This window comes from Chiloscyllium punctatum, chromosome 36 (genome assembly GCF_047496795.1).
Source record: "Chiloscyllium punctatum isolate Juve2018m chromosome 36, sChiPun1.3, whole genome shotgun sequence".
NCBI classification, from domain to species: Eukaryota; Metazoa; Chordata; class Chondrichthyes; order Orectolobiformes; family Hemiscylliidae; genus Chiloscyllium; species Chiloscyllium punctatum.
Genome location: NC_092774.1, coordinates 13,398,842 through 13,414,385, shown reverse-complemented (window position 1 = coordinate 13,414,385; position 15,544 = coordinate 13,398,842). Strand labels below are relative to the sequence as shown.

The following is a 15,544-nucleotide window of genomic DNA, read 5'->3' as shown; positions in this document are numbered from 1 at the left end:
CTTTGCAGAAGCAATTATGGTTGCAGAAGTAACACTGCTTTACCTATATCCCACAGGGGTGACCCTACAACCTTGTATAAATAATGTGGGGCATGGCGAGGGTAAACAGACAAGATCTTTGATCTGGGATTGCTCATAGGTTTAGGGTGAGATTTAAAAGAAACCTAAGGAGCAACTCCTATATACAGAGGGTGGTGTGTGTTAAGAATGAGCTGCCAGATGAAGTGGTGGCTACAATTATAACCTTTAAAAGGTATCTGGATGGGTATATGTTGGGAAACATTTAGAGGGACATGAGCCAAGTGCTGGCAAATGGGACTAGATTGATTTAGGATATCTGGTCAGCATGGACTGAAGGGACTGTTTCTGTGCTGTACATCTGTGATTCTGGCTTGCCACTAATGTTTGTCACGTCTGTATGTTCAGGTTCTCCCTGGTGTTGGTGTTAACGCCTTGGTGTCTTATTTTGCTCCCCACATCCTGGGGACATTAACCATTTCCTATCTGGTTGTTCTGATCTGGACTGCTGTCCGGATCTTTGGATTTCTGGGATTGGTCAATAAACACACCTGGAAGTGACTTTGTCAATCATACAAGCAATAGTTTATTCTTTGATACGGCCGGGTCGGTAGACTCTGATCAGCCCAGAAGGATTAGATTAGATTCCCAACAGTGTGGAAACAGGCCCTTCGGCCCAACCAGTCCACACCGACCCTCTGAAGAGTAGCCCGCCCAGACCCATCTCCCTCTAACTAATTCACCTAACATTACGAGCAGTTTATCATGGCCAATTCACCAAACCTGCACATCTTTGGATTGTGGGAGGAAACCCACGCAGACACGGGGAGAATGTGCAAACTCCACACAGCCAGCCCCCCCGAGGCTGGAATCGAACCTGGGACCCTGGTGTTGTGAGGCAGCAGTGCTAACCACTGAGCCACCGATGAGTACTCCTAGAGTGCCAAAAGAATCAGCCGACTTTTACAGAGTTTGGATAGAACTTATGTACATTGTTCAGAGTCAGACATTGAGCATGATCACATAGTAACAACCAATCAGATCCTGCAAGGTCCTCGTGCATTTTTGACTTAGCCTAGGGCGGCACGGTGGCTCAGTGGTTAGCTACTGCTGCCTCACAGCACCAGGGTCCCAGGTTCGATTCCAGCCTTGGGTGACCGTCTGTGTGGAGTTTGCACATTCTCCCCGTGTCTGCGTGGGTTTCCTCCGGGTGCTCCGGTTTTCTCCCAGTGTCCAAAGATGTACAGGTCAGGTGGATTGGCCCTGCTAAATTGCCCATAGTGTTAGGTGCATTAGTCAGAGGGAAAATGGTTCTGGGTGGGTTACTCTTCAGAGGGTCAGTGTGGACTGGTTGGGCCGAAGGGCCTGTTTCCAAACTGTAGGGAATCTAATCTAATCTATCATAATTTCTTGTAGACAACCTGTTCTTGGAATCGTATTTGTCCTGGCTAGTGGTTAGGATTAAACGTTACTTCTGCGATTGATGGTTAGGTTCAGATTTGTTACTTCTGCATTTGCAATTTTTTTCACTGGACTTACACCTGTCTGAGGTTTCTTGTTTGTTCTGAGTCATATCTGCCTGACTCAGTCCCACCGAGTTAGCCAAGCAGAAGCCATTTTGTCCTACCTCCCATGTTAAAGTGGAGATTTGAGGTGGCCCAGGGAATCCTTTGAGAACTCAGACCTGTAAAGCCTCACTCTTGGTTTGTCCTGGAATTCATACTCTTTGGAAGCCTGGAATAAAAATCTCTCATCATAAAGCCCCAAAATGCAATTCAATTCAATCCATAGCAGATCTCTCTCGATCTCTCTCTAGATCTCTCTCTCTCTCTCTCGATCTCTCTCTCTCTCTCTCTCTCGATCTCTCTCTCTCGATCTCTCTCTCTCTCTCGATCTCTCTCGATCTCTCTCGATCTCTCTCGATCTCTCTCTCTCGATCTCTCTCTCTCTCTCTCGATCTCTCTCTCTCTCTCTCTCGATCTCTCTCTCTCTCTCTCTTGTCCTTTTGAACGCTCAAGACAGCAAAGATGTATTTTGTGAATGCCCCGCTTGCAAGGGGTAGTAAGAATCCATTATAATGGACAAGATCCAACCATTAATTACAAAGCTATGGATAGTACCGAGTCTTGTTTCAGGGTCAGATTCAAAGACTATCATTAATTTCACAAGGGAACGGCTGTGAATGTTATCACTTGGTGTCCTGTTCACACAGATTCACCAATGCTAAGGTAAACATTCTTAATTGCCTTACAGCATCCTGTTATCACTGGGTGAGCCCACAACAACCCATGCCTCTGCAATGTCTCCAACAGCCTCCATATGGAACCATATCAAAGGCTTTACTGAGGTCCATGTACACCACGTCAACTGCCCTACCCTCATCTCCATGCTTGGTCACCTTCTCAATAAACCCAATGAGGTTTGTGAGACACGATCTGCCCTTGATGAAACCATGTTGACTCTCTGAAATCAAATTGTTGCTTGTTCGATGATTATAAATCCTATCTCTAACATTCCTTTCCAAAAGCTTTCCTTCAACAGAAGTAAGGCTCACTGGTCTATAATTACCTGGGTCATCTCTGCTGCCCTTCTTGAACAAGGGCACAACATTTGCAATCCTCCACTCTAGTACTAAACCTGTAGACAATAACGACTCAAATATCACAGCCAAAGGCTCTTCTATCTCCTCCCTCGCTTCCCAAAGAATCCTCTGATAAATCCCATCCGGCCCAGGGCATTTGTCTACTTTCACCTCTTCTAGAATTGATAACACCTGTGTGCAACTAACCTCGATCCTTTCGAGTCTAATATCTCGTACCTCATTCTTCTCCTCTACAATATTCTCTTTTTCCTGAGTGAAGACCGATGAGAGATATTCATTAACACCTCTCCAATCTCCACAGGGCCCACACTCAACTTCCCACTTCTGTCTTTGACTGGCCCTATTCCTACCCTAATCATCCTTTTATTCCTCACATACCTATAGAAAGCTTTAGGGTTCTCCTTTATGTGTTAAAGACTGCTCATGTCCTCTCTTTGCTCTTAACTCTCTCTTTAGATCCTTCCTCGCTGATCTATAATTCTCCATCGCCTCATCTGAACCATCTTGCCTCATCAACACATAAGCCGTCTCCTTCTTTGTAACAAGAGACGCAATTTCTATTGTAAACCACGCTTCCCTTACCCTATAACTTCCTCCCTGCCTGACAGGGACATACCTATTAAGGACACACAATATCTGTTCCTTAAACCAGCTCCACATTTCAATCGTCTCCATTCCCTGCATTTTGCTTCCCTATTCTATGCATCCTAAGTCTTGCCTAATTGCATTATAATTGCCCTTGCCCCATCGATAACTCTTGACCTGTGGCATGTTCCTATCCCTTTCCATCGCTAAATGAAACCTAATTGAATTATGGTCACTCTCTCCAAAGTGTTCACCTTCCACTAAATCAAACATCTGGCCTGGTTCATTACCAAGCACCAGATCCAGTGTGACCTCCCCTCTTGTTGGCCTTTCGACATACTGTGTCAGAAAACCCTCCTGCACACACTGGACAAAAACTGGTCCATACGATGTACTAGAGTGAAAGCATTTCCTGTCAATGTTGGGGAAGGTAAAGTCCCCCCTAATGACCATCCTGTTCCTTTCATTCCTACCCAGAATAATTTTTGCTAATCCTCTCTTCCACCTCCCTGGAACTCTGCGGAGGCCTATACAAAAACTCCAAGCAGTGTAACGTCTCCTCTCCTGTTTCTAACCTCAGCCCACATTACCTCAGTAGTCGAGACCTCATCAAACGTTCTGTCAGCCACCGTTATACTATCCTTGACTAACAAGGCCACACCTCTCCCTCTTTTACAGCCTTGGCTGTTCTCAATGAAAGATCAAAACCCTGGAACCTGCAACATCCATTCCTCACCCTGCTCTATCCATGTCTCCGAAATGGCCACAACATCCAAGTCCCAGGTACCTATCTGTGCTGCAAGCTCACCTACCTTATTGGGGATACTCTGGCATTGATGTAGACACACTTCAAACCACTTCGCTGTCTGCCAGCACATTCCTGTGACCCTGAAATCCTGTCCCTGTCCTTCCTGCTCTCATCATCCTGTGCATTGCAGCTACACCCCTGGTTCCCATCCCCCTGCTGAGCTAGTTTAAACCCACCCGAATAGCACCAGCAAATTTCCCACCCTGGTTCAAGTGAAGACTGTCCTGTTTGTACAAGTCCCACTTTCCCCAATTATCCAAAAACCTGAAACCCTCCCTCCTGCACCATCCTTACAGCCACGTGTTCAGATAATATCTCTCCCTATTCCTTGCTCTGCTATCACGTGGCATGGGTAACAAACCAGAGATAACCACTCTGTTTGTTCTAGCCCTCAGCTTCCACCCTAGCTCCCTGAAATCCTGCCTTACATCCCTATCCCTCTTTCTACCTATGTCGTTGGTACCTACGTGGACCATGGTTTGGGGCAGGACACCCTCTCCCTTCAGGACCCCAAAGACACGATCCAAGACATCACGCACCCTGGCACCTGAGAGGCAACACACCAACCGCGAGTCTTGTTCGTTCCCAACAAACCTTCTATCTGACCCTCTAAGTATCGACTCCCCAATGATTAATACTCTCCAGCTTTCCCTCCTTTCCTTCTGGTGCAAGAGACCTGGGCCCCAGTGCATACCCCTAGTAGGACGTTTTCCCCCCTCAACAGTACCCTCTGACTTATACAGCAGGAAGAAAATAAAAATAAGTCGTCCCTCCTCTCCCAGGAACCTCTGCTCTCCAACTTCAAATGTAAAACCTCAACTCAGTGACTCCCCACTCCTAGGTTGCTGCTGCCGCTGAAAAATAGAAAATGTCACCTGTTTTTTTTGTGGTTAGCACTGCTGCCTCACAGCACCAGAGCCCCGGGTTAAATTCCCCTCCTACGTCTGCGCGGATATCCTCCCACAGTCCCAAGATGTGTGGGTTAGGGTGAATTGGCCACGCTAAATTGCACCATTGTATTAGGTGACGGGGAATGGGGCTGGGTGTTTTGCTCTTCGACGGGTCGGTGTGGACTTGTTGGGCCGAAGGGCCTGTTTCCACACTGTAGGCAATCTGATCTAAAGTTCTGGAATTTATATATTGATGAACTGAAACCTGCAACCCCTTCTAAAAGATGAAGGATTCAGCAGCGGTCCAGGTTTGTGCCAAACATTGCATCGGTTGCAAGACACTGTGATGTTTTGCTATTAATTCTGTGTCTTATGATCCTGCAGCACAGCCACCCGCAGAAGGAGCAGCGCTGCAGAAGCTAGTGCTTCCAAATACACCTGGGTGGGCGGGGTTTACCAGGAGGGGCGGGGTTTAGCCTGGGGGACGGGTTTTAGCGGGAGGGCGGTGCTCATGGGCGGGGCGTGTCTCGCAGTTTCGCGCGCTGGTAGGCGGGGCGAGGCTCAGCGAACGATGCGGCGCGTCCTTCCTGGACGCACGCGGCTTTGTGGGCGGTTGCGCGTGAGGGAGGGGGGCGTGGTTTTGACTCGCGCGGGGATCGCGGCGAAGGGGTGGGGTTTAGTGCAGGAGGGGGAAAGAGGTTTGGTTCCCAGAGGCGGGGCTTATGACCTGCTTCAGGAAGGGGTGGGGTCTACGAGCAGCGTTCGGAAGGGGCGGCGTTGACGTGTGAAGTTGGCGGAGAAGGGGGCGGGACCAGGACCTGGGTCAGTGGGCGTGGCCATCCCGAAGCCGGAAGTGTGCCCGCGGTCTGTTTCCTCCGCTGGAGCCTCGCCTGCAGCAAGTAAGGTAAAGCTTTATCAATATTTCCTTTTACAGAGTTTGTATTTAATAACCAGTAATGGATACTCAATATCATCATAAAGTCCCAAAATGCAATTCATTTCAATCCATTGCAGATAAGCACTAAGAGTTAATTTTCTACAGGATTCAACAGTCTCAGCACTAAAATGGTCTCACAAGGGAACGGCTGTGAATGTTATCACTTGGTGTCCTGTTCACACAGATTCACCGATGCTGAGGCAAACGTTCTTCATTGCCTTACAGCATCCTGTTCTCACTTGGTGAGTCCAGGTGTCCCTATCTTTAAGTTCTCTCCTCATTCTGAGCCTTCCTACCTGTTTATTTTCTAGTGCAGTAAATGTATTCAATAATTCAGCATTACATTTTAGTCTGAATGTTTAAAGACAAGTTTTAAGGCTATAGACTTTATCACCCAGGTGCCCACACTCTCATTCCTCCTTTTGATTGCACCGCGATCACTGAAAGAGAAGGCTAGTCCAAACGAATGCCCTTCAAGGTGGTCCAGCCGTCAACATCCTGTAGAGCAGCACCACCATCTTCACAGCTCATCTGGTCATATTTATCATCACCATCGACACGTGTGGGTGAGCCATCAGATTGCGAAAGGAACATCTTCTGGGGCAAATCTATATCGCTAAGGGACCTCATAAGCCTAGCAATTAAATAGCTAACAATACCAATACCGACAAACAGACATAGCTAAACCGATAAGCCAATTGTACCATCGGCCCAATCTGCAGTTTCCCCAACTGGTCCCTTCAGTCATTCTGTCACGGAATACCTGGATCACTTCTTGTATCTTAGTTAATATTGCCAGTGAGATTGGGAATGCCCATAGTGCGTTTATCTTGGACAATGGTGCTGACCTCACCCTCCCAGGCGAGTATATAGTCTAAGGCACACCGATTCTGCACAGAGTAAAGACACAGGTCTGATAATCCCAGTCTACTCTGTTCCAGAGCCTCTTTACTCTTATTTCCTCAAATGGTCAGGCCACAAAAGAGGGAATTGAGGTTCTGTTGACTTATCACCCCTGCCGATCCTTCCAACCTCAGGGTACTCTGGATTCCCCAGCCTATCGGGTGTCCTGTATTGTCACCCAGTCCCTTGGGATCCTTTCAGTTGGAGCAAGGTTGGCTGAGGTTCCATCGACTTGTCCACTGGCCTGGACAAGGTACTGTTGTGGGAACAAGGGCTCCGATAGTGACCTTATGAGGGACATCTTTGCCATCCAGGACAAGGAAATTGGTAGCTTTACCTTAGCTGAAGAAATAATAGTCTGGTTTGGTGTATATTAGGGAGAGTTTGTCAAAATAGGTTACCGAAATGTTACAGCAGGGGATCTGGTCAGGTCTACAGGAGTATAGGGTCAACGTTTTGGAAGAGGAGTCGCTTTAGCACTGTACAAAATGGGCCAAGTGACTCGAGCACTCGCACTGTATGGGAGACAATGGTCCTCAGAATGCTGTTCCCATTGGACTCTCCCTTAGCTCTATTGTTCATGGTCTTGGTGACAGTACCTGGTTCTGAAAAGAGAAAAGGCCTATAAATGCACAAGGGAAGGATTCCGTTCCAGGTCCATGTGCCACATAAGGCCTGCTGTACCCCAGGCAGTGTTACACCGGCTGTTTGTATACACAGACTGGAGGTATTGGAAAGTGATATTTCTCTTCAAAGGATCGGCAGTAGGAAGTCTGACAAATAGAATGGAATCGGGGACTGATTGGTGCGGCTATTCAATTGACAACGGTGCAGTTGGACGCAAGCTGAGCGCCCAGCGACTGTGACCATCGTAGGGGTGGGAAATAAAACCTGGAAGGTTTCTCCGTTCTCCGTTAATATTACATGCAAAGTGTGGTCCATTGTCTGAGCGAATGCACGCAGGTATACTGAAGCGGGGAATTATTTCCTTAAACAAAATCTTTATCACAGTCTCAGCAGTAGTGTTAGGAGGAGGGTAGGCTTCAATCCACTTCAAAAAGATATCAACAATAAGCAAAACATATTTATAGCAACTCAACTCATTTCTCCAACTCAATGAAGTCCAGTTGAAGTGTCTCCAAGGGACCCTCCAACAAGGGAGTTCTCGTAGAGAGCATGTTCTGCCCTGACTGGGAGCAGAAGAGTTTGACTGAAGTGTGTCGGTGTTAATGCCTTGATGTCTCATTTTGCTTCCACCTTCCCGGGGTCATTAACCATTTTGTGTCTGGTCCTTCCTCAAGAAGCTGCATTGTAGCTGAATTAACACTTTTTTATTGCTTCCCAAAATCAGACCTGCTCACTCTCAGCAGGATCCCAGTGTTGTGAAAGATATTAACTTTCAGGTGGAGGTATCCAAAATTCAGAGATGTCAGTCTTGATGTTTTTGCTTTTTCTGCCCCTGTAAGATCCTGAATCAGCACCTTCAGGGGAATTAGTTACAGCGGGCTGAGAACAGAGGGGAAGGGAGAGTGGGATGGTGCTTTCAACATTGTGGAACAGCAAAAGAATATTCCACAGAAAGTAGAATTGCTTGTTCTGAATTTCTACCCTACACTGATAGTGATGACTTTTGTAATCTCTTTTTGCAGAGTATATGAAAATCTGAAGACTGAAGTTTCAAAATCAACGGACGAAGGGCTTATTCCCGAAACATTGACTCTCCTGTTCCTCGGATGCTGCCTGACCTGCTGTGCTTTTCCAGCGCCACATTTTTTGACTGACTCTCCAGTGTCTGCAGTCCTCACTTTGATGTCAATGTCTGACAGTCTCTGAATCCATCGGGACCACAACGATTTTTGACTGTGATTTCTGTGAGAGGGATCTACACTTTTTGGTTCCTGTTTGAGGACGTTTTCAGCATCAGTGGGACTGGACGAGAGATCCCACTGTTGCAGCGAACTGTGTGTGGAGCCTGAAACAGTTATACAGCCTGGGAAGGGGACTTCACGGCAGGGAGGGGCTCTACACGTGTTTGTGTGCAGCTGAAGCTGTGGCCATGGAGAAACCTGAGGAATCCCGCCCTGTGGAGGAACCGTGGAAGTGTGGTGACTGTGGGAAAGGCTACCATTTCCCGTCTGCCCTGGAGACTCATCGGCGCAGTCACACGGAGGAGAGGCCATTCCCCTGCACCGACTGCGGGAAGGCCTTCAGACATTCCTCTCACCTGTTGGCCCACCAGCAGGACCAAACGGGGGAAAGGCCCTTCAGCTGCCCAGAGTGCGGGAAGGCCTTTACCCAGGCCTCCACACTGCAGAGTCACCGGCGTATCCACACGGGGGAGAGGCCGTTCAGATGCCCAGACTGTGGGAAGGCCTTTACCCAGGTCTCCACCCTGCTGAGGCACCAACGTGTCCACACAGGGGAGAGGCCCTTCAGCTGCCCCGAGTGTGGGAAGGCCTTCAGTAATTCCTCCACCCTGCTGAGCCACCAGCGGGTCCACACGGGGGAGAGGCCATTCAGCTGCCCAGAGTGTGGGAAGGCCTTTACCCAGGTCTCCACCCTACTGAGGCACCAGCGTGTCCACACGGGGGAGAGGCCCTTCAGCTGTCCTGAGTGCGGGAAGGCCTTCAGCGATTCCTCCACCCTGCGGAGTCACCAGCGTGTCCACAATGGGGAGAGGCCGTTCACCTGCTCTCAGTGCGGAAAGGGCTTCACCTGCTCCTCCCACCTGCTGACCCACCAGCGTATCCACACGGGGGAGAGGCCCTTCAGCTGTCCTGAATGCAGGAAGGCCTTCAGTAATTCCTCCGCCCTGTTGAGGCACCAACATGTCCACACGAGGGAGAGGCCATTCACCTGCTCTCTGTGCGGGAAGGGCTTCACCTGCTCCTCCACCCTGCAGACTCACCAGCGTATCCACACGGGGGAGAGACCCTTCAGCTGCTCTCAGTGCGGGAAGGCCTTTACCCACGTCTCCTCCCTGCTGACCCACCAGCGTATCCACACGGGGGAGAGCCCGTTCACCTGCTCTCAGTGTTGGAAGGGCTTCACCTGCTCCTTCAACCTCCAGACCCACCAGCAGGTCCACACGGGGGAGAGGCCCTTTAGCTGCCCAGAGTGTGGGAAGGCCTTTACCCAGGTTTCCACCCTACTGAGGCACCAACGTGTCCATATGGGGGAGAGGCCCTTCAGCTGCCCAGAGTGTGGGAAGGCCTTTACCCAGGTTTCCACCCTGCTGAGGCACCAACGTGTCCACACGGGGGAGAGGCCCTTAAGCTGCCCCGAGTGCGGGAAGGCCTTCAGCAATTCCTCCACCCTGCTGACCCACCAGCGGGTCCACACGGGGGAGAGGCCATTCACCTGCTCTCAGTGCAGGAAGGGCTTCAGGTATACCTCCCACCTGCTGACCCACCGGCGGGTCCACACAGGAGAGAGGCCCTTCAGCTGCCCCGAGTGTGGGAAGGCTTTCAGCACATCTTCCACCCTGCTGAGACACCAGCGGATCCACATGGGGGAGAGGCCGTTCACCTGCTCTCAGTGCGGGAAGGGCTTCACCTACTCCTGCAACCTGTGGAAGCACCAGCGAGTTCACGTGCCATCGCAGGGGGATTGAAGGAGTGACGGCCGAGTGCCATTATCGATTGGACTATCAACCAGGTTCCGGGGTCCGCCGGGTTCAAATCCTGCCATGACAGATGTCAGAATCAGTATTCGGTCAGAAATGTGGAGTTCGGAATCTAACAATGAGACCGTTTCAGGGAGGGGGTGGTGCGGGGGAGAAAGCCCCCATCTGATTCACTCTCTCCCTTGTTAGGGAAGGGAACCACCATTGGGGGAAAGGATTCACTCAATCGTTTCAGCTGCATCCTTTACCCGGTCTGGTCTACACGTGACTCCAGACCCACAGCAGTCTGGTTGACTCTACACTGCCCCTTCCTGGCAAATGAGCAGGGAGCCACTTACTTGGAGACAGGGTATGGGTTAAAATTGCTGAGTGAGGCAATACTTCCTCCGGGTTACGGCTGTAACAAGGATCCAATTACAAAGGGACAACTTGGTGCTGACCAATAGTAAAGACAGTGAGGGGGAGGTGGGACAGGGGAGGTGTGGTGTGTGCACTTTGACCTTGAGCTGTTCAAAAAGCAACTTCTTTTTCTCTGCCTTTTTGCTGGGGGAATCTGAAGCTGTAACAAAGTTGGGTTGCAATAAAGGCTACCTGAACTTACTGCCGGGCTCAGACTCTCATTGAAAGCTTTGAGCTCCAAGAGGTTTTTGTTTTAAAGCTGCTCATTTCTTTCAGCCTCCTGCACTAAGTTTAGAACATGGAACATAGAACAGTACAGTGCAGAACAGGCCCTTCAGCCCTCGATGTTGCGCTGACCTGTGAACTATTCTCAGCTTGTCCCCCTACACTATCCCAAAATCAACCATGTGCTTATCTAAGGATTGTTTACATCTCCCTAATGTGGCTGAGTTGACTACCTTAGCAGGGAGGGCATTCCATGCCCTTACCACTCTCTGCATAAAGAACTTGCCTCTGACATCTGTCTTAAATCTATCACCCCTCAATTTGTAGTTATGCCCCCTCGTACAAGCTGACGTCACCATCCTAGGAAAGAGTCTTTCACTGTCTACCCTATCTATATCTTATATGTCTCTATCAAATCCCCCCTTATCTGCCTTCTTTCCAATGAGAACAGACCCTCTCTCAGCCTTTCCTCATAAGACCCTCCCTCCAGACCAGGCAACAACCTGGTAAATCTCCTCTGCACCATTTCCAATGCTTCCCACATCCTTCCTGAAATATGGGGGCCAGAACTATACAGGATATTCCAAATGTGGCCGCACCCGTGTTTGGTTTTGTTGCAGTGTGATATTGCGGTTCCAGAACTCAATCCCTCTACGAATGAAACCTAACACACCGTATGCCTTCTTCACAGCACTATTTACCTGAGTGGCAACTTTCAGGGATCTGTGCACATGGACTCCAAGATCACTGCCTTCCTGTTATTCTTCTCAAAGTGAATCACCTCACATTTAGCTGCATTGAACTCCATTTGCCACCTCTCTGTCCAATTCTGCTAATCCATCCACCTATGCCTGTATCTAAGTCATTTATAAAAATGACAAACCGCAGTAGTCCCAAAACAGATCCTTGTGGCACACCACTAGTAACCAGACACCAGCCTGAATATTTTCCATAAACCACCACTCGCTCCTCTTAGTTCAAGTATCTGTAATAAGATTAACATTAGAAGAACAGCAGGATTCAAAAACCCAACTGGACAGGGTCCACTCCTTTTCATGAGATTCCAGGATTCTCTCCTCCTCTTTCCCCACTTTTGATTGGTGCGGTCAATCAATTCTCAATGGTGCAGTTGGACTCAAACTGAGCGCCCAGTGACTGTGACCGCCGTAGGGGTGGGAAGTAAAACCTGGAAGGGGCCATCCCAACGAGGTTGGAGACCTTTGCCATACAGTTCTTGACGAGCACCAATGAACCAGGGTCTACCTGTGACGAGGCTGAAAGGGAGGGAACATCGCTGTAGGCCGCACGCTCCTGGGAGTGAAAGGCACTCATAACATTGGTTAAAGCAAGAACATAACCAATCATTGCTTCGGTCATGTGGTGGACGTGGACTGAGAAGGGAGCCGAATTGTTCCAAGGGGTATGGAGGGGGTGACCAGAGAGACTCTCAGCTGGAGACAGTCATGTCTTGCCCACAGACATGGATCGCATCTGGAATAAGGCCACAGGGATTAGCATAACCAGGAGAGGCCAGACTCTGCCACTAATTTGGCAAGTTTAGTCTTGAGTCTGGTTAAAACATTCAACAAGGCCGGTCACCTGAGGATGATAAGCACCATGCAGTTGCCGACAAATACAAAGCTGGGAACAGAGTTCTCCATTAATATTACCTACAAAGTGTGGTCCATTGTCTGAGCTAATGCACGCAGGTATACTGAAGGGGGGAATTATTTCCTTAAACAAAATCTTCACCACAGTCTCAGCAGTAGTGTTAGGAGGAGGGTAGGCTTCAATCCACTTCGAAAAGACATCAGCAATAAGCAAAACATATTTATAGCAACTCAACTCATTTCTCCAACTCAATGAAGTCCAGTTGAAGTGTCTCCAAGGGACCCTCCAGCAAGGGAGTTCTCGTAGAGATACTTGAACTAAGAGGTGGGGGATCGCCTACCCACTGACCTGTTTGATCACGTACAACATCCTGATCGGGAAAGTCACTGACTGAGTATCGATGCGATCTGGAACGATCTGAGATTATCCTGGTGTCATCTGGTGCACCAGACCAGACGCTTTCAACGTGGAGTCGCTTGAGTGATGGAGTGAGCTGCCAGAGGAAGTGGTGGGTGCTGGTACGATGACAAGTTAAAAGGCTCCTGGACGGGCATCTGAATATGAAGGGTTCAGATGGGTCAGGGCCAAGTGATGGCAAATGTGACTGGAGTCATAGAGATGTACAGCACAGAAACAGACCCTTCGGTCCAACTCCGTCCTTGCTGACAAGATAGCCAACCCAATTTAGTCCCAGCTGTCAGCACCCGACCCATATAGGGGGCAAGTGATGGCAAATCTGACTAGATTAATTTAGGATATCTGGGCAGATTGGGCCAAAGGATCTGTTTCTGCGCTGTGTGACTCTAATTGTCTTCAGCGAAAGCAGAAATGTGGTTGTGAAGGCTGGACTTTCAGAGCATGTTTTGCCCTGACTGGAAGCAGAAGAGTTTGTCTGAAGTGTGTCGGTGTTAATGCCTTGATGTTTCATTTTGCTCCCACCTTCTCGGGGTCATTAACCATTTTGTGTCTGGTCCTTCCTCAAGAAGCTGCATTGCAGGTTCGCCCTGAATTGACACTTTATTTTTGCTTCCCAAAATCAGACCTGCTCACTCTCAGCAGGATCCCAGTGTTGTGAAAGATATTAACTTTCAGGTGGAGGTATCCAAAATTCAGAGAGATGTCAGTCTTGATGTTTTTGCTTTTCAGCATCTTCAGGAGAGTTAGTTAGAGCGGAGTGAGAACAGAGGGGAAGGGACAGTGGGATGGTGCTTTTAATTTTGTGGAACAGCAAAAGAAAAGAATATTCCACAGAAAGTAGAATTGTTTGTTCTGAATTTCTACCCTGCACGGATAGTGATGACTTTTGTAATCTGTTTTTAACAGTGTATTTGAAGATCTGAAGACGGAAGCTTCAAAATCAACAGATGAAGGCCTTACGCCCGAAACATTGACTCTCATTTGATTGGGATGCTGCCTGACCGGCTGTGCTTTTCCAGTACCACACATTTTGACACTGACTCTCCAGCGTCTGCAGACCTCACTTTAACGTCAATGTCTGACAGTCGCTCAATCCATTGGGACTGGAAACAATTTTCAACTGAGTCTGAGAGAAGGAGCAAAGTGTTTTGGTTCCTGTTGAAGATGTTTTCAGCATCAGTGGGACTGGATGAGAGACCCCACTGTTGCAGCGCACTGAGTGTGGAGCCTGAAACAGGTCTACAGCCTGGGAAGGGGAATTCAGGGTGGGGAGGGGCTCCTCATACGTTTGTGTGTAACTGATGGTTCGGCCATGGAGTAACCCGAGGAATCCCACCCCATGGAGAAATGGTGGAAGTGTGGCGACTGCAGGAAAAGCTTCCGTGTCCCCTCTGTCCTGGAGACTCATCGGCGCAGCCACACCAGGGAGCGCCCGTTCCCCTGTCCCGTCTGCGGGAAGGGCTTCAGCACTTCCTCCACCCTGCTAACCCACCAGGGGATCCACACTGGGGAGACACCCTTCAGCTGGCCAGTGTGCAGGAAGGCCTTCAGTGATTCCTCCACCCTGCTGAGGCACCAGTGGGTCCACACGGGGGAAGAGGCCCTTCAGCTGCCCCAAGTGCAGGTAGAGATTTACCCAGGCCTCCAACCTGCTGACTCACCAGCAGATCCACACAGGAGAGAGGCCCTTCAGCTGCCCAGAGTGCGGGAAGGCTTTCACCAGCTCTACCAACCTCCGGAGGCACCAGGGAGTTCATGTACCATCGCAGGTGGATTGAAGGCACGATGGCTGACTGCCATTATCAACTGGACTATCAACCCAGTTCCAGAGGCTCCCGGGTTTGAATCCCACTGCAGCAGATGGTGCGATACAGTGTATGGGTTGAAATTGCCGAGTGAGGCAATACTTCCTCCAGGTTAAGGCTGTACCAAGGATCCAATTACAAAGGGACAACTTGGTGGTGACCAATAGTATAGAAGTGAGGTGGGTTGGAGGGAGGGGGGGGGGGGGTGGGCTTTGATCTTGAGCTGTTTAAAAAGCAGCTACTTTCTCTCTGCCTTTTTGCTGATGAGGATTGAACTTGCCAACGTGAACCACACTTTGCAGAGAGAGGAAATTTCTCCGGATGGAAGAGGTTGATGGAAGTCAACAATTGTCAGATTATTTCATGAAAATAACAGCTGGTATGGGGATCCCAGAAGAGGGGCGTCTGTACTGACACACAGAAACAAACCCTTCAGTCCAGGCCAACCAGATATCCTAAATTAATCAAGTGACCCATTTGCCAGCATTTGGCCCATATCCCTCTGAATGCTTCCTGTTCATGTCCCCATCCAGATACATTTTTTTCTTCGGACAATACTTGGGTGAGAGCCAAGATATGCAATACCTCAATGTATAATAATGAAGCAGCTCATTTATTCTGAAACTGTTTCAATTAGTTGGTTAATTGCCAAATAATAGCTGCATAACTGTTGTCAATATTGATACCCAGGAAAGCTATTTTGTTTAATATATTTCCTT

At 49.1% G+C, this 15,544-nt stretch overlaps 1 protein-coding gene and 1 pseudogene across 1 annotated transcript; one reads left to right on the top strand and one right to left on the bottom strand.

Annotated features, from left to right (window-relative positions):
• The window catches only part of LOC140460741 (uncharacterized), a 59,434-nt pseudogene that overhangs the window by 28,275 nt on the left and 15,615 nt on the right, over positions 1-15,544 (bottom strand).
• On the top strand, positions 8,361-10,941 carry LOC140460740 (uncharacterized). Its single transcript, XM_072555377.1, has one exon. The coding sequence runs from the start codon at positions 8,800-8,802 to the stop codon at positions 10,354-10,356; it is 1,557 nt and encodes a 518-aa protein (XP_072411478.1). The 5' UTR covers positions 8,361-8,799; the 3' UTR covers positions 10,357-10,941.